The sequence below is a fragment of the Harpegnathos saltator genome, unplaced genomic scaffold, assembly GCF_003227715.2.
Source record: "Harpegnathos saltator strain DR-91 unplaced genomic scaffold, Hsal_v8.6 scaffold249, whole genome shotgun sequence".
In the NCBI taxonomy this organism is placed as follows: domain Eukaryota; kingdom Metazoa; phylum Arthropoda; class Insecta; order Hymenoptera; family Formicidae; genus Harpegnathos; species Harpegnathos saltator.
In genome coordinates this window covers 320,252-339,932 of record NW_020230038.1, presented here as the reverse complement: position 1 = coordinate 339,932, position 19,681 = coordinate 320,252, and the positions used below count along the sequence as shown (strand labels likewise).

At 47.8% G+C, this 19,681-nt stretch overlaps 1 protein-coding gene across 1 annotated transcript; it reads left to right on the top strand.

The window, feature by feature from the left end:
* Positions 1-908: 908 nt before the first annotated feature.
* Positions 909-19,126, top strand: LOC112588582 (uncharacterized). Its single transcript, XM_025298946.1, has 2 exons — positions 909-1,109; positions 18,948-19,126. Exons 1-2 carry the CDS (start codon positions 909-911, stop codon positions 19,119-19,121), a joined length of 375 nt encoding a protein of 124 aa, XP_025154731.1. The 3' UTR covers positions 19,122-19,126.
* The last annotated feature ends 555 nt before the right edge of the window (positions 19,127-19,681 follow it).

Here is a 19,681-nt window from a genome sequence, read left to right as displayed (position 1 = left end):
AGGTGTCTTTCCGTATGAATATGTGGATTGCATTGCCAAGCTGCAGGATCAATGTTTGCCACCGCGCGAGTTATTCTACAGTTCGTTGACAGGTGATACAGTATCTGAGAGCGATTACACACACGCTGTGAACGTATGGCAACGGTTTTCTATTCAAACCTTGGGCGAATATAGCGATTTATACTTGAAGACTGATGTTGTGTTATTAGCTGATATTTTCGAAAATTTTCGCGATAGTTGTATCAAAAGTTACGGTCTAGATTCCGTATTATTATACATTGCCAGGTTTTACGTGGGATGCAATGTTAAAACATACAAAAATTAATTTTGAGCTGCTCACAGATATTGATATGATAATGTTTATCGAACGCGATGTACGCGGTGGTCTGAGTCAATGTTCCGGTAGATATGCAAAAGCCAATAACAAATACATGCAATCTTATGATCCATCGAAACGATCCTCATATCTTATGATATAAATAATTTTTATGGTTGGGCAATGTGTTAACCGTTACCATACGCCGAATTTGAATGGGTTGATGATACGTCGAGTTTTGATGTATCATTAACCCCACCGGATTCGCCCATAGGTTACATTTTCGTGGTAGACTTCCACAACATCTACATGATGCACACACAGATCTACCGTTCCAACACGAATTAAGCCACCGGGCAAAAAGCAAGAGAAACCCCTTGCAACTTTATATAATAAGCAGCGTTATATTATTCATTATCGCAACCTGCAGCAGTGTATGCATCATGGCCTTCGTATCGGAAAGATTCACCGAATACTTGTGCAATTTATGTTGCAATTCGCACAATCTCCATGGCTTCGCGACTATATAGAATTAAATACACAGTTTCGAACGCATGCAACAAACGATTTTGAGAAAAATTTATACAAATTGATGAACAACGCAGTATTCGGCAAAACAATGGAAAATGTCCGCAATTACGTTGATGTAAAACTTTTGACAAAATGGAACGAACGATACGGTGCAGAGGCGATGATCGCGATGCCAAATTTTCATAGCAGGAGCATCTTTTCAGAAAATTTATTTGCCGTTGAAATGCGAAAACTCGAAGTAAAGTTCAACAAACTGATCTATGTGGATATGTGTATTCTCGACATTCTAAGACCTGCTTGTATGAATTTCACCATGAGTACATGTCACCTCTATATCGTGAGAAATATAAAGTACTGTATACGGACACAGATAGCTTAATTTACCATGTAATGTCCTACGATGTGTATGAGCTAATAAAACGTGATATTGCTAGGTTCGATACGAGCTATTATCCTCAAAATAATGTATACGGTATGCCACTTATGAACAAAAAAGTTCCAGGGCTTATGAAAGATGAAAATAAAGGAGTTATAATGATAGTATTCGTCGGGCTCAGGGCAAAAATGTACGCCCTGAGAGTAGAAGGTAAAAAAGATATTAACTTGACAGATTGTAATATCTGGAAAACTACATGTTGGATAAAAACAAATGGGTAATGAAATTTGTTCGCCTCGAAGGGGGACATCCAATGATATCAAATTCGACCCTCACCCCACTCCCGGGGAGTGGGGGGCAACTTTGAAATCTTAAATGGGAAACCCCATTTTTTATTGCAGATTCGGATTTTGCGCCACAAAATATGTAAGTTTCGTTCGAAACTTTTTTTGTTATTCGTGATAGATGGCGCTGTAATCGCAAAAAATTAGATTTTCTGCAATTCTCCAGAAATGAACATTGGATTGAAAAATAAAAAATATCTGTTCAATATGTGAGGGGGGGTTGAGGGGGGAGAGATGCTTATTCTCGATGACAACGCCACCGCTGCATGCTCCCCCCCCCTTACTCTCATCCGACTCCTTTCTTTATAGTCAGCTTACGACTAGGAGGGGATGAAAATGGTCCCCTTCCCTTCGTCCACCTCTTTGTCGGGACAGGAGGTATTGGGAGGTCTTGCTGCTGCTACCCCAGCCCCACTTCTTATCCTCACGGGCAATCGGGTTGTCCCGGCGCATTTTTTCGCCCTATGGGCGTTGCGACTCGCCTTAGGACCCTCCTCGGTGCTAGTGGTTGAGGGGGAGGTGCAGGCATAGGGGGAGGAGGAGGTGGCGGGACCGTCATTCTCCTCACGGCTTCTTCCTCAGAGGAGTCCGCATCCCCCTCCCTACTTCTGCTTCTACCTCCCCTCCAAAGCCGGTGTTTTGCTCTCCTCTTCCTTTTCCTACCGCGGCCTTCCGCTCTCCGGCGAACCTCCTTCGCCTCCTCCTTCTGCGTCATAACCGACTCGCAGAAGGAGGAGAACGCATTCCATTTTCTTTCGCACCCCAATCCCTCGCTCCAACAATCGTGGAGAGCGAGAGATCATTGCCCAACTCCCTGATCACCCCGCGCTGCTCGCTCCAGGCGGAGCAATCCTGGAGCGTATGTTGCGCGGAGTCGTGATCGTGGCTACAATGGTGGCAGCACGTTGTGCGCTCCTTTCTTATTCGGCACAGGTACTCACCGAAACATCCATATCCGGTGAGCACCTGTGCCATTCTAAACGACAATGTCCCGAATGCCCTGCCCACCCACTCTTGTAGGCAGGGCTGGACGGCCTCAACGGTCCTCCTCCCATATCTGGTATTCGCCAGAATCCTCTACCATCTTTGGAGGAGGACCTGTCGAGCCTGGTGCTTCACGTTCCTTAAAGCTCTGGCGAGCGGTTCACCCGCGCCCCCCGTTCGCAGGAGCTCCCGCTTCCTGACGTACATATGACGGTACGCCAGGGCCAGGAGCTCCAGGGGGGACATGCCCGCCAGAGCTGTCGCCGCCACGCAGGCTACCGTACGGTAACACCTTGCTACCCTGACCGCCAGCGCTCTGTGCACTCTGCGCAATTGCGCCTGCATCGGGCGACTGACAGCCAGGGCCTCCGCCCACACTGGCGCTTCGCATAACGCCACGGAGTTTAATACTCCTGCGTGGAGGCGACGAGCCTTCCCATCCGGTCCCCCGACGTTAGGCATAAGCCTGCCCAACCTGGCAGATACTGCTCTCAGTCGGGGGACCAGACGGTTTACATGTTCCCTGAAGCACCAGGTGCCGTCCAAGATGAGGCCCAGATAAATCATCTGGGCTTCAATCGGGACCCTGGTCGTCCCGTATCTGGGCCTGAGGTGACTTCCTTCCCTTGCTGTGAAGAAAGATCGCTTTTGTCTTCCTCTCTGCCACCCCCAGGCCCAGATTACAGATGGCGCGCACAACGCCTGCCACCGCTTGGTTTGCCGTAATCGCGGCTACCCCCCAGTCTCTCCCCCCGGCCAAGACAAGAGTATTATCTGCATAGCAGATTATGCTACAGCCGGGGGGCAGGGCTACTCGGAGGACCGAGTTACAGCCGAGGTTCCACAGTAATGGGCCTAAAACCGAGCCCTGTGGAACCCTGCAACTCATCCCCCTCTCACGTACCGCGCCGTCGGCGTCTATCCAACTGAGACGCCGACCCCGGAAATAATCTTCGACGACGGCCGTGAGGTAGGGTGGGAAGCGGAAATACTCCCGTAGCCTGCACCACCCTACCCCAGGGCAGGATGTTGAAAGCGTTGGCGATATCCAAAGATACCACCATCGCCACCCTGCCCTCCGTCACAATGGCCTACAATTAAAAGCCTCAATAGAAGAAATGAAAAAGGAAATGGAGGAAATGAGGAGCACTCTACGGAGTGTAAAGGAGGCACCGTCGTCAACGACGGTGTCCTCCTCGCCTCCGGAGTACAAAGGAAACATGAGTCGGAGTATAAAGGAGGCATCGCTACTAGTAGCAGTGACCTCCTCGCCTCTGACGCGTACCGATGCGGAGGAGGAGTCCTCCGGTTTGCCCTCTTTTCGGAGGAGGACCACATTGGCCCTCCCCCAGACTGGGGGGAACCTTCCTTCCTTTAATGCTTGTGTAAACAAGTCAGCAAACCTTTGGTTCATAAACCCTAAGGCCAGGGTAAGGACTCGGCCGAAGATACCATCCGGTCCCGGAACCTTACGGCTTTTGACCTTTTTGATGGCCCCGGCCACCTCCTCCTCTGTGACCCCCGGCACCTCCTCCTGCTGTTCGGGGATAGGAGCGGGGCCAATAGGGTCCCCTCTCCCAACCAGGAAGAGGGCCCTCATGACCCGCTCAAGGAACCGGGGGTCAAGCGTCACCGTCAGCGGCGTCCATGGTTTAAGTTTTTGCATAACCATTCTATATGGACGCCCCTACGGATCCGCATCCAGTGAGAGGAGGAGGGTGTCCCATCCTCTTCCTCTGGCCGCCCCTATGGCTTCTCTCAGAGCCATTGCTGCCATACAAAACTTCTTCCGGGCTGCCAGAACGGCCTCGAGGTCCGAACCTGGGTCATTTCTGACCCTTCTGAAGGCCCGCCTGAGGCGGACCGACTTTCGCTTAAGGTCAGCTATGTCGTCGGTCCATCACCAGGCGGACCTTCTCGGGCAGGACCTGACCCTGGGCATGGAGGCATTGCACGCCTGTGCAAGTATGTCCATAACCTCCATGGCCACAGAGTGTCATGGTCCCGCCCTTCCCTCTGTTGTGGCCAGGTGGAGCCCTCGAGGGAGACCTCCAGGGCCTTCCTGTCCAGCTGAGCTAGGGCCCATCTCCCTGGTCGGGGCTTATCCTTTTGCCTGAGCCGCAGGCCATTTGGGATGACGGACAGCTCCATCTCGATCAGGAGATGATCCGATAGAGTCTCCAGCTCGTCCGCAACCCTCGGGCCCGTGTAGGCCAGCGGCCTCTTCTCGTCCGATGCCACTTCGGGCCCGCTATTGATCCCCCCCCCGGGGAGCGCCGGCCCCGCCGTCCTCTACGACGGCGTTTCCCAGGCCGGCGCCTCCATTCGGCGGCCTCCTTCTGGGAGATTATCTCCTCGCAGAAGGAGGCCGCCATGTCCCACGCTCTCTCGCTCCCGCACATAGCTCGCACTAGGCGCGGGAGCGAGAGATCCCCGTCACAGCAGTCCACCGCCCCGAGCAGGACACGGCGCTGCTCATCCCATGCTGCGCAGGCAACCAGGGTATGCAGCGCCGAGTCCTCTCGCTCGGGGTAGTGGTGGCACCGAGCGGTGGGCTCCTTCCTTATCCGGTGCAGGTATCTCCCGAAGCAACCATGCCCGGTCAATACCTGCACCAGGTGGAAGGACATTCCACGCCCCCTCCTGTCTGTCATTTCTGACAGACAGGGGCGGACAGCCTCGGCCGTTGCGAGACCGGACCCTCGGGGGTCGGCTAGCAAGCCTTCCCACCGCTCCAGGGTCCGGTCTCTGGCCTGGGTCATCAGGGCCTTCAGGCCCCTGGCCGTCTCTCTTCCCTTGCGGAGCTCCTTTACCCGCCAATAGAGGACTCGCCTCTCCTCGGCTAGGAGCTCCACAGGGGGGGGAAAGGTGGAGTCCCTTCCTCTCATCACCCTAGGGTGCCTCGACCCCGACCTCGGAATAAGTCCGAGCGGCCCGGGACACCCCTCCACCCCCCGGGTACCATGAGGGTAATTCCCCATGGCGTGCAGACCCAGGTGTGGGGTCCTCCATCCGTCCAGCCATGGCTGTGACGGATGAGGGAGAGCGATCTTCCCCTTCTCGGCTGCCGGGGCACCGGCGTGCAATGCCTCCAAGGGTGGGACCTCTCAGGACGTGGTAGGGCACCCCGGCCCCGCTTCGGAAACGTCCGAGCGGCCCGGAGTACCCCTCCGCATCCCATGCACCATGGCACTAATGGAAGTCGGAGGACCGCGATTAGGGGGTCGGGGCCGGAGTCCCGGCCTCCTCGCAGTCCTTCCGTCTGTCGGAGTTACAATGGAGGTCGGGGGTATTGATGCAACCGCTTTGTTGTTGCATTTCCCCTTCCTCCTCTCGTAACTCTCCTTGTGTTTGCTCTGTAAGGGGCATCTTGCCTCCTTGGGGCCCTTCCTATTTGTGGTGGAGGGGGGGGGCAGGAGGGGGAGGTGGTGGAGGTGATGGTGGACCCATCATCCTCCTTAGTGCATCCTCACCTCACGAGGATGCATCCCCCTCCCTGCTTCTGCTCCTCCCCCTTCTTCATAGGCGGTGTCTCTCCCGCCTTCTCCTTTTCCTCCCCTTTCCTTCTGTCCTTCTTCGCAGCTCTTCTGCCTCCTCCTTCTACGTCACGACCGATTCGCAGAAGGAGGAGAATGCATCCCATTTTTTCTCGTTTTCGAGAATCTTCTCGATTATGGTCGGGAGTGATAGGTCCCGACCAACTACCCGGATCATGACTCCGCGCTCAACGCCTCAGCGCCAGCACCCTCTGCACTCTGCGCATTTGCGCGCGCATAGGGCATCTGGCGGCATCTTTCCGCCCATACCGGTGCTCCGTAGAGCGCTACCGAATTTAGGACTCCTGCGTGGAGGCGACGAGCCTTCCGGTCTGGCCCCCCGATATTAGGCATAAGTCTACCCAGCCTGGCAGACAATACCCTTAGTCGGGGGACCAGCCTGTTGAAGTGTTCTCTGAAGCACCAGGTGCCGTCCAATATGAGGCCCAGATACTTCATCTGGGCCTCTAACGGGACCCTGACTGTCCCTATCCTCACCTGGGCCTGGGGCAGCTTCCATCTCTTGGGGCGAAAGAAAATAGCTTCAGTTTTTCTTTCAGCCACCACCAAGCTCAGGCTGCGGATGGAGCGCACGACTCCTGCCACCGCCAGGTTTGCCGTGTGTACGGCATCCCCCCAGTCGTTCCCCCCGGCTAAGATGAGCGTATCATCTGCATAGCATATAATGCTGCAGCCGGGGGGAGGGCTGTTCGGAGGACTGAGTCATAACCGAGGTTCCACAGTAGCGGGCCCAGTACCGAGCCCTGTGGAACCCCGCAACTCATTCCCCTCTCACGCATCACGCCATCGGCGTCCATCCAAGTCAGACGCCGACCCCGGAAGTAGTCCTCAACGACGGCCGTGAGGTAGGGTGGGAAGCGGAAATAGTTCCGCATTGCTTCCACCACCCTACCCTAGGGCAGGGTGTTAAACGCGTTCGCTATATCGAGCGATACAGCAACCGCCACCCTGCCCTCCGTCACGATGGCCTCCGAGAGGGACCTGAGATGCAAAATTGCATCTATGGTTGATCTTCCCTTTCGGAAGCCATATTGGCCGTCGCTGAGATCAGGACCTTCCTGGGACATATGCCTCTGGAGGCGGGCAGCTATAACTCGCTCAAAGAACTTGCCCGCCTCATCTAGGAGGCATATGGGCCGGTATGCGGAGGGGGAGTTTGCCTCCGGTTTGCCCTCTTTTTGGAGGAGGACCACATTGGCCCTCCCTCAGACTGGGGGGAACCTTCTCTCCTTGAAGGCGCACGTGAACAGGTCTGCGAACTTCCCGTTCATATACCCTAAGGCCAGGGTGAGTACGCGGCCGGGGATGCCATCCGGTCCTGGAGCTTTCCGGCTCTTGACCTTCTTGACAGCCCCGGTCACCTCCTCCTCTGTGACCCCCGGTACCTCCCCCTGGTGTTCGGGAGATGAGAAACTGTACGGGATGATGGGGTCATTTTCTCTCTTCGGGAAAAGAGTCCCCATCACCCGTTCCAGGAACCGGAAGTCAAGCGTCACCGTCAAAGGGGGCGTCCATGGTTTCAGCTTTTGCATTACCATTCTGTATGGACGCCTCCACGGATCCGCATCTATAATGAGAGGAGGAGGTCATCCCACCCTCTTCTTCTGGCCGCCCCTATGGCTTCTCTAAGCTCTATCGCTGCCTTGTTGAACTCTTTCCGGGCGGCCAGAGTAGCCTCAGGGTCCGGATTTTGATTTCGCTTTTCCCTGTTCTACGCCCTTCTAAACTCCCGTCTGAGGTGGACCTACCTGCACCTCAGCGCAGCTATATGTTCGGTCCACCACCAGGCGGTCCGTTTTGGGCAGGACTTAACTCTGGGCATGGAGGCATCGCACGCTAGTGCGAATATACACATTACCTCCATGACCTCAGAGTCAAGGTCCTGCCCTTCTCTCCGTCGTGGCCAAGTGGAGCCCTCCAGGGAGATTTCCAGATTCTCCCTGTCGAGCTGGGCCAATGACCATCTACCGGGTCGGGGCTCCTTCTCTTAGTCAGGCCGCAGGCCATTGGGGGTGACGGACAACTCCATCTCTATCACTAAATGATCCGACAGAGCTTCTAATTCGTCCGCCACCCTCCAGGTCCGCACTCTCCTCAGGGCCGCGGGGGTTGCCCATGATAAGTCAATTATTGACTCCCCCCGCGACCCTGCAAACTTGGGTTTATTCCCTTAATTGAGGATGTGCAGACCTAGGCCCGCAGCCCAGTCCACAGTTACCTCCCCCGTCTGTCATCGCGCCGGGAACCCCATAGTTCTGATTTCGCGTTGAAATCTCCGGCCACGATAACAGGACCTGGGAGATGCCTTTGAATGGCATCTCCCCCAACAAAGAGCTTGGACCAATTAAGTCCAGGCTCTTTGTTGGGGGGAGATATACCCCGACCACGGTGATCACCCCCCACCTGGCCACGACATATCCCCTTCCACAACCCACAAAGGTTGCGGGGGGTGAGCAGTCGCTCGCTCTCCATATGATAGCGACAGAGCCCAAGTCGTCCCCAAACCACCTTGGGTGGTTTCTGGGGACACGGTAGGGCTCTGCCGCTATACCTAGTCCTGCACCGCGCTCCGCCATTGTATACTCAAACAGAGGTTGAGCTTGGCGGGCGCGGTGCAGGTTTCCTTGTAGTAGTTTTGTATCTATTATTGTTCTTTTGGATTTATTACTACTTTCCCGCCCGGTTGATCTCCCTCATCGCTTTCCGTGTTTTCCTTTGGACGCGGGCGTTTTTCTCCCCTTTTGACATCAATTTCCATTTCTTCAGTCTCTGTTTGTTCACATTTTAAAATGGAGACTCTTTCTTTCTGGGGGAGTGGAGGTGGGAATTCCAGAATTCCATTCCCTTCTCCCTTTTTCGATTTCTTTCCTTCTTCCCTTTTCTCGAGAGGAGCAGGAGGGTCTTGCGGACTTGGTGCGGATTCCGTTTTCCTCTCCTTTGCTCCTCTCGATTCCTTCCTTCTCCCGGGGGGGGGGGGCGGCATGATGGTCCGCCCATCCTGTGTTCTGATTGGACTCCTGCATCTGCACAAATTTGACACCTGGCTCTGGCCTCACAATCTCGAGCCAGGTGGCCGGGTTCACCACATCTATAGCAGTTGTCTTTTTATCTTTGTTACTCGTGCAATTTTGTTGCACATGTCCCCTTTCAAGACACTTATAACACTGTAAGGGTCTCCCTTGTAACAGCTCAACCTTCACTTGTGTCCATCCAATCTTTATTGTTTTTTTGTCTGTCGCTCTTTTGGCCGCTAGGAGGGGACACTGGAGCCACAGTGTTCTATAGTTGTTTCGAGCCACTCTTATCTTACCCATTTTAATATCGGTGATTTCGTACCCTCCTACCTTTGCTATGCCTTCTGCAGCTTCTTTTTCCGAAGTAGAGATTTCCAGCTCTTTGATTCTCAGTTCCTCCATCTTCTGAGGTCTGCTCACCTTTGCCCTGTCAGTGAATATTTTTCTCAATTTTTCTGCCAGGACATCGGCTTGCTTTCCTCTTTCTTCTCCCGGGATTTCCAGTACCAGTGCTTCAGTTGCCCCAATCCTAGTCTTTATTTTTTCAATCCCTATTCCTGTTAAGTCAATTTTCTGTTTCGCCTCAGCGAGTAGCTCCTTATACTGATCTTTATCTGCGGTGATGGTGACCGCCGCCGTATTAGGAACTTTTCGTTTAGCTTTTTTCCCTTCCTTTGCTGCTGCAATGTTTCCCTCTTTTCCCATTCTGTTTGATACCTGTGTTCTCTGCTCCATCTCTGCTTCTCTTTTTTCCTTTCTCCCCACCACTTTAGACCACTGTTCTTGGGCGGATGCAGGTGTTACCTCCTTGTGTCCCCCTGGCATCAGTTGTTCTGCCCCTCGGGGTAGCGGGACTTGGGCCATTCTACTGTCCTTTCTCTCAAGGAGTTGGACTTTAGATTGGCCCTCCGGTGCCATTCCTGTAACTTTTCTTTTTTGGTTACCTTTCCCTTTGTTCTTGGTGTTCTTTTCCTTTCCTTGATTAGGAGTCTCCTTTTTGACTTCCCTTCCCACCTCTTTCTTCTTATCTTCTTCTCTCTGTGATGCCCATTTTCCAATGCATTGAGCACCATCTTTGTGACCTTTCCTTCAAGATCATCTTCATTTTCCTTGTTTCCCTCCATTCTTTCTACTCTTATTCTCTTATTGAGGGGAACATTTTCTCTTATTCTGGGGCCGATAACCTCAGTCTTTGCGACCCTGACTTCCTCCTTTGATTTACCTATCGGATGTGCTTTCCCTTTTGGCATTGCTCCTTTCTGCACCTCTATAACACCGATAGGTTCTTCCTCTATATCCATCATGTCTAAAAGCGGGGGGGGGTAATTGTACCTCCTACCCTTCTCCTTTCTTCTTTCCTTTCCTCAACATAGATGGGAGGCGAAGGGGTATCCGCTGCTGGTTGCGGTGCCCTCTTTATACTCCCATCCATGTTTCCTTGACGTTTCGAGGGCGAGGAGGACACCACTGTTGACAATGGTGCCTCCTTTATACTTCGTAATGTCCCTCTTACCTCCTCTAATTCCTTCTTTACTTCGCTTAATGCTGTTTTTAATTCAGCATTTTCTGCCTTCATCTCCTCAATTATATCGAGGTTCTCCCCGCACGTATCTCTGGCCATATACTTTGCCATCAAACTGTTGCCCGCTGTGATGACAGCTGCAGCATCTCGAAGGACCTTTACATATGTCCCTTTGAGATTTTGGGATTTTACTGAAAAACCCAAAATCTTTATCGCCGTCTCCTGTATGGATGCGGAAAGGTCTCTAAATGGGGCCTCCTCTAGATGATTTATGAGTCTTTTTACCTCAAGTTTGTATTTTCGGTTTAGAGAGCAGTCTCTGAACTCCTCAACCGGGTTTTCCATCCATTTTAATAGTTTTTCCTCCTTGACTCTTTCCAGGTAGGCTTTTCTTTTGGCCATAAAGGCCTTTTTCTTCCGGTATTCACCGGTTGTCTCCGTCCTACCCCTTCCTCTTGTTGCCTTTGCAATGAAGCGCTCTTCATCCGTCTCACCATTTTCTTTCCTGGGGATATCCCATTTCCCCTCTTTTTCGCTTTCACCTTCCCAGCCCTCCTGAGAGGTAAGATCGGATGTAGACCCTACGGACTCAATAGGGGATCTCGACCTATCTCCATTGTCGGTCTTTGTAACTCTTTGGGACTTGGCACTCCTCAGTCCCTCCCTCCTTGCCACCTGTCCACCTTCAGGTTGGCTTCTAGTAGCAGCAACTGTGGTTGTTCTCTGATGAGAACAACTTGGTGTTGCCGCTCCACTCATTTCCTTGTACATAGCCAGGGTCGTCTTACTTTGTTCCGTGTCCGTTTGGTCATTATTAGAAGAGGAAGTATTCGTCATTTTGGTTTCAAACCCACCACTCTGCACGGCTCCAGTGCCCGGGCATGCCCGCATCCCCCCGGAAAGGGGGAGCCTCCGAGTTCCCCCAGAGGAGCACCATATGGCATGGGCCGATGGAATATTACATCGTCGGCACAGGCCTCCCGCCCCCTACACGCGCCCTGACCACCATTTCTGGTGGCCAGACCGCTTTCGGGGGTCCCACACCTCCGACAATGTGGGCACCGTGCAGAGCGCCGCCACGCGGGGGGCACCATGGAAGGAGGTAGTTCACCGGTGTCGCACCCCATCGGGAACGCCTCCCCCATGGCAGCTAGCGTGCTCGCGCCGCACGAGGGTCCGCTGTAGGGTGATGCGATCGCATTCCCTCGGGCACAGCACATAGGAGCTCCGGCCCTGCTTCGGAATACGTCCGAGCGGTCCGGAGCACCCCTCCACCCCCCGGGTACTGTGAGGGGTTCCAAACCCTCACGGTGTGCAGACCCGGGTATGGGTACCTCCCTCCGCCCGGCCGTGGCCGGGACGGATGAGGGAGAGGATCACCCCCTTTGGCTGTCGGAGCACCGGCGTGCAATGCCTCCGGGAGTGAGTCCTCTAGATAGCGCTTGAGGGTGCCCCAACCCAGACCTCGGAATACGTCCGAGCGGCCCGGGACACCCCTCCACCCTCCAGGTACCATGGGGCAAGCCCCATGGTGTGCAGACCCGGGTGTAGGTTCCTCTGTCCGTCCGGCCGAAGCCGAACGGGTGAGGGAAGTCGGGGAGATCCACCTTCAACGAAGGTGGAGTCCTCTCCCCTCATCACCCAAGGGTGCCCCGACCCCGACCTCGGAATAAGTCCGAGCGGCCCGGGATACCCCTCCACCCCCCGGGTACCATGGTGTGCAGACCCGGGCTTGGGATCCTCCATTCGTCCAGCTGTAGCTGGGACAAATGAGGGAGAGAGGTCGTCCCCTCTTCGCCTGCTGGAGCACCGGCGTGCAATGCCTCGGAGGGTGGGATCTCTCAGGACGCGGTAGGGTACCCCGACCCCGATCTCGGAAACGTCCGAGCGGCCCGGAGTACCCCTCCGCATCTCAGGCACCATGGTGGGAGGATCCCCATGGGGTGGAGGCCTAGATGCGGGTACGTCCCTCCACCCCGGTCTAACCATAACGGTCCAACCGAGGCAGGAGGAAAGGGTTCTCTTTCTTCGGCTGCCGGAGTACCGGCGTGCAATGCCTCGGAGAGAGAGGTCCCTTTCCTAGAGCGAGTGCAGAGGAGGCCATCCCTGTCGGCTGCCGGAGCACCGGCGTGCAATGCCTTCAGGGATGGTGATCTCCTCCCACCCGCTCTGTGACCGTGCTGGTCAAGGACCAGGCTGGTCACTCAGCTCGGTCGGGTGCTCTTAGTCCAGTCCCTCAGTACAGACCACTCCGGCATGGTAGAACCTGCCAGGAGCTGAAACCTCCGCCGGTACAGTTCTGTATATCATTGGGACCTTCAAGCCTCCCCACCACGTCAAGGTGGCACCCACTGGGAGGAAACCAAACCTAACCTAACCAAACCTAAGTTTGGTTTGGTATGGTATGTTTTGGTATGGTTTGGTTAGGTTAGGTTTTTTGGGGAGGTGGTGCGGGGGTAGGGGCGGAGCCCCTCCTCCGCGCATATACGTATACTGTTTTATATATATATATTAATTTAATAATAATTGAGAGTTAAAATTTACGTAACTCTTGGATTTACTTAAGCGGCCAACTAGTTGAACGACGAAAGAGCAACTGAGAGTAATAATACAAATAATACGAAACATACCAAGTAAGAATATACACAATAGAAATAATCAAAACAAAACAAGTTTCATAGTGCGGTGATATATATTCATATATAGCGCGTGTATAGCACGTGCTCATTCCTTAAATATATACACGGTGTCAGAAAATTACATTCTATTTATGAAATTTCTTTTGTTAATTATCTTTTAATCAACAATAAGCGACGGCTACAACTTCTTGAATGTCACTCAGTAGAGTATCCTTGATAATATATATCAATGACAAGCTCATTGGAGGTGGGTCCCCTAAACCCCACTTTTACCTTATTTTCACACATACGCACCACATACAGGGTGCATATGGTATTTGAGGACACTCATATATGTGAATGTAATTTCTGGAGAACAATTTTGTTTGTTTTTTTTTCTTGTCAGATCATCAATGGAGGACTATAAAATAACGCAAGAAATGAAGAGACATGCAGTTATCGTTGCTATATGCGCGAAACACACAGATTTAGAAATCTCCAATTTTCTCAATTGCGCCCGATCATTCGTACATAAGGTTCGTCGTGAATTGGAAGCATCAGCTGGCGATGTAGAAACTGTTGCAAAACGCAAGAAACATGAGGAACGTTCGGACACTACTAGAAATACACACTTTGTCCAACAAGTGCAAGAGATTGTTGACGAAAGCCCTTCAAAGTTTATGAGGGCCATTGCGAGGGACCTGAATGTCTCTGAGAGCTTAATCCGTCGAGTTGTCCACGAAGACCTTCGCTATACGTCCTACGTTTTGCGCAGAGGACAGTTTATGTCGGCACAAACTCGGGAATAGAGACTTATCCGAGGAAAACATCTTTTGAACAGGCTTAAGCACCCTGAAGTTCCTAACATGTTGTGGTATCTTTCTGACGAAAAAAATTTCGACCAAGACCAAAAAATCAATCGGAGAAATGACAGATGGTTATGCTCACATCCTACAGAGGTTCCCCGTGTTATGCACACGAAGTTTCCAGCAACTGTCATGGTTTTAGGAGTTGTGAGCAACGAAGGACATGTTATGCCACCCCACTTCTTTCGTCAGGGGCTTCGGGTGAATGCTGCCGCCTACATCGAGGTTTTAGAAACAGTTGTAAAACCCTGGATTGATAGTGTACGTGGGGACAGACCATATATATTCCAGCAAGACTCTGCTCCTTCGCACAAAGCCATGACAACACAAAATTGGATGACTGAAAATTTCTATAACCGCATTACCCCAAACTTATGGCCACCTAGCTCCCCAGACCTTAATCCCCTGGATTATTACGTATGGGGCGTAGTTGAGCGGAAGCCCAATAAACATCCTCATAATAATATTTCATCACTGAAGGATGCTATAACAACAATGATCAAAATGAACAAAGAGCATTTGATTCAGGCATGCAATCGTTTCCGACCCCGGATTGAGTCCGTTATTGCCGCAAATGGGGATTTTATTGAGTAATTGTATAGTCTAGGAGTCAATTAACGTCGTGTAAAAATTTCATGGAATTATAATAAATTTTGCAAAAAATATGAACAAATTAGTTTTAATGTCAATTTGTCCTCAAATACCGTACGCACCCTGTATACACATACACATCTATAATCGTGAAAGTGTTGTGCCGTCGTATTATTGTCATATCTTCTTTCCATCCTGTTTACTTTCGATTTTGTCATAGTTCTAATAATAGATGAATATCAAGTGTCGTAGACGTTACAGTTATGTGAGCTATTTAAAGTGCTGGAAAGCAGCCACATTGTGCGACGCAAATCATGAGTAAATGTAATATATAGAGATACATTTCATATATAAGCAGTAGTACAAGCTAGTGTCGCAATAAGTATCCACGACGTTTCACGACGTATCATTTGTGAGCGCAAGTTTATAAGTACATATTGCTTTCTCTCTATGTGTGTGTTCAAAACTTCTTTTAATACATTCTTTGTTAAATACATAAGTATTTATTACTAACTGATATTATTATTTTATATTTATTATTATTATTTATTATTATTACTAACTGATATTATTATTTTATATTTATTATTACATATCTTGTCATTCTCTATTTTATATTATTGGAATTGCAAGAGTTTGTCGAGTTATCAGTAATGTGATAATATACGGAAAAATGGAGCGAAATTGAGCAAGAGTTAAATTATAAATTATATATAATAATGATTAATAATCAAAGAAAATTTTTACTAATTTGAAGAAAAAATATGTGTAGTTATTTCAATTTCAGAATATCTATATACGTAAATATAGAGCTGTCTTTCCGTTTTCACGACATTAATTTAATCTGGATTCACTACATATATTTGACAGAGAGAAGAAGCGGCATCAAGATTAACATAAGAAAAACATTGCATTAATTATAAAGTGTGTTTTATTTTATATATTATTTTATATATCATGGTTCGCGAAAAATATTTCATTATAATATTTTTCAGAATGATGCAATTTAATCTCTTGAATGTTACAATGTTACTCTATACAACTTTCATTGCTCTTAACTTTCCACAAAGTCCGATAACTCCAAAAGAAGTAGAAGTGAAGGAGAAGATTGAATATTTGTTAAAAGAAATAGAAAATGAAGAAGAATTTGAAGTAGAAGAGGAAGAAACTTTAGATTTTTACAATATATATGAAGTTCCAGAAGCGGAAAATATTGATTTATTAGAGGAAAACGAAAGAAAAGAATATCTCCCGGAAGATTATTTGTAGCTCCGTTGAAGCAGGAATATCAAATGATTATAAAAGGCAAGCTGTGGAATACTGGAAGAGCGGTAAAACAGGACCAAGATCGCTTGAAGGAGTTAAAAGAAGATACAGAAAAGTAACACCGATGCGACAATTACGACGATGGGAGGACCAAATCAGTGCAGATGACAGCAGAGATGAAAAATTAAAAAGAATTTCTGAATATACAATAAACCGTTTTAATGAAGCGCTTGAAAATAGAATAATTATTCATGACATTGACATTGCTCGATGGGCTTCTCGAGCACAAGAAGAGAAAAATGTGGTAGGATTCAAAGCTTTCGAAACGTGGGTAAAAAGATTCAAAATTTCATATGATATCGTCTCTCGAAAAATAACAAAATTTGTAACAAAAAAATCATTGTTATCGAAAACAGATTTAGAGGATAAGTGTAATACATTTATTGAAAATGTAAAATATTATATTGAACGATACGGCGTAGACAATGTTTATAATTCGGATCAGAGTGGATTCCAACTTGAATTTCACTCTGGTCGTACTTTATCCCAAAAAGGTCTAAAAAATATAGAAGCTGTAATACAATCTACATCAGCAACCACACACAGTTATACTATACAGCCAACTATTTCTGCAGATGATAGACTATTATCGCCTCTTTTTATTAATTTAAAGGAAGTAACAGGAACATTCGGTCCTAGAATAAAAGAAACTATGTTCAAAGCACCTAATACTTTTGTTACGGCTTCTAAATCAGGCAAATTAACATCGAGTCATATAAAAACTTGGTTGAAAGAAGTATTTTTTCCGAATGTTGGCCCACAATCCGTATTATTATTAGATTCTTGGAGTGGACATTGTCCCAACATAATTGAGGAGACGAGAACAGATTTTGCAACAGATATTGTTTCCCTAACAATTCCAGCCGGTGCAACAGGAAAAATACAACCGTTAGATGTATACGGCTTCCCATTATGGGAAAATTTTATTAGGCATTTTTCTGATACTGTTATGTTATTAAATCTTGCAATTGATCTTCATGCTAGAAATAATATATTGAAATTGCAATCATTAACGCATCATCAATTCTCGTCGCCCAGATTTCAAAATTTATTTAAATATGGTTTAAAAGTTGATATATACAGACTAGACCCACAGAGTTTCAAACACCGGTTGAATTTTACTTCCAAAGTGATTTAAACATAAAATGCGATATTTGTGGCCAGACTGCTATAATTACTTGTTCTTGGTGTAAAAATCATTGTGTATGACACATTTTTTCCATAATCATCACCCTTGCAACGAATATATACCATAAAAATAATACAAATTCATTATTCGCGCGCATGTTCATATGCAAATTGTGTACTGCTTCTTTATCACATATATTGTTAAATATATATTATTGCTAGTATTATTCTTTCACAATTTATTATATTATTCCTCTCTATCCTGTTCTTCTACATTATTATTCCGTAATTAGTATTAAGCTCTTCGTTATATATTGTTTAGCAATTGTTAATGCTGTGTTATATTTTCATATCGCACGCTTGCTCTTTCTTGCAGAGATAATAGAATCTGTGTTTCCTTATTTCATGCATTACGACTTTATTTTAATTCGTCTTGATCGTGTGTAGATTTGCCATTACCATAAACATACTTATTTCAAGAAATATATAAATATACTTTGGAAATTTCTGTACAAATAGCGACGTTGCACACGTATTTGCTACTGTTGTCACATATGCACATTTATCTGTACTCACTGTTTTTTTGTATAATACATGGCATATTACAATTAATTCGTTTTCATCTTGCAGTAGGATAAATTATGCACAGATAGTTATTAAGCATAGCGCAACTGAAAAGAAAGAACGCCACGTAACAGTACCTACCTACTCGCACAGTGCAGTGCCTACCACGATGCCATCGTACTGTTTTTCTAAAAATTGAATCGAGGAATTATACTATTATTATATATGGATGGATTCGGAATTCAATGCTCTTTAACTTTTGTTCTTACAAAATTTTTGAAATTTGCGAAAATAATGAGTGGATGGGGAGCGGGGAGTGTAAAATTGATATTTTGAAAAATTTGAATTGACAGGTGCAAAAAGCAACAAATACTATAAAACTTTTATATGTACTGTTTTCATATCTCTCATATTTTAGAAGATATTTGATAAAAACGAAAAAATACGTTTTTTTCAAGGGGTGATTTCAACCCCTAGAAACCCCCCTAGAAATTTCAAACCTCGAGATAAGCAAATATAAAAAAATATGTGTCTAATATTTTTTGATCTTCCACAACATATCCAATCGGTAAGGACGCCCCCGACCGTTCCCTTGTAAGTATATGTATATCTGGATTAGCCACATTATGTAGTTTGTGTTCGTAGAACCCTCCGGTGATAGGTCTCCCGCGCGAGTCTACGAGTAGGTAAGTTGCAGGATTAGTTATCTGCACTTTAACGATTTTAAACTTCGGTTGTTCAATTCGGTGTATAGCCTTTTTCAAAGATGGTTTTGAATTTGTTCACACGTACCAGATTGCCCACTTTGAATTTCGCAGGCGCTACGATCTTTATGTTACTGTAGACTGTGTTTAAGAGCTTGTTAGCAATCGCAGGAGTCACATCGATAGGACGTATGCCGATAGTTCGATATTTTCGTGTGTTGTACTCCGCGATAAGGTAACGAGTCGATCCATTTGTAAGTCCCGTTGAACGTAAACATGTTCTACATGTCGTTCTTTAACATGCGGTTGAAGCGTTCCACAACAGATGCCTTCATTACTGAATAAGTCGAATAATGATTGACACTGTGTTTCTTCACAAGTATCTGCAACTCTGTATTGTAAAACTCCTTTCCCTGATCAGTTTTCAAGTTCTTCGGACATCTTCCATCCTCTCGAATTATCTTTGCGAATGCTTTAGCTACCTCCTTTCCGCTTTTACTCTTTAACGGCACGGCCCATGCGTACTTGCTCAGTACACCGATAATGGTGAGTATGTAGTGGTAGCCTCCATTGAATCGCGAGTAAGGACGCATTTCCACCACATCAGCCTGCCAAAGCTCATCATATCCACGCACTATGACGCGTCTACGAGGAAAATTTCGTCTCGCTGGAGCGTGTAACTCCTCCACCAACCGCTACTTTTCGTTACCGATGAGCTGCTTCTCTGAACTTTTCTTCTTTTTGTTAAATTTTACGATTGCTTCACCATTGCAGCTCGTGATGATCCATCTCTTGCTTATGTCGATACTATACGTCAATTTAACTATAATATTCTACTTTTATATTTTCCCTATTTGCTTTATCTCTGAACGTGTCCAGTCTAAAATTCGTTCTATGTTCTCATGAATGCTATTTATGCTCTGTAGGTTTTTCTTCCGGTAGTCTTCCAGCCAATCCTTCAATTTTTTAATATTCTCATCTACATACTGCTTCTTCTCAACGTTACTCTCATGCAGTAGGAGTGTTACAGAATTTATATTCTCATCAATATATTGTTTCTTCTCAATGTTACTCTCATGCAGTAGAAGTTTTACAGACTTTATACTCTCATCCACATAATTTTTGTCTGCAGTGTCATTGAAAGCTTCCGGCTCCGGTACATTATGACCGGAAAGCTCCGGCCACGGTACATTATGTATCGTGTGCAGTGTTGCATCAAAACATTTGCCATCAAAACCTT

Coding starts and splice junctions, on each gene's coding strand:
- LOC112588582 (XM_025298946.1), top strand. CDS start 909: ATGAACAACGCAGTATTCGGCAAAACAATGGAAAATGTCCGCAATTAC. Junction 1,110..18,947: donor AGTTCAACAAACTGATCTAT/GTGGATATGTGT, acceptor TTTACTCTTTAA/CGGCACGGCCCATGCGTACT.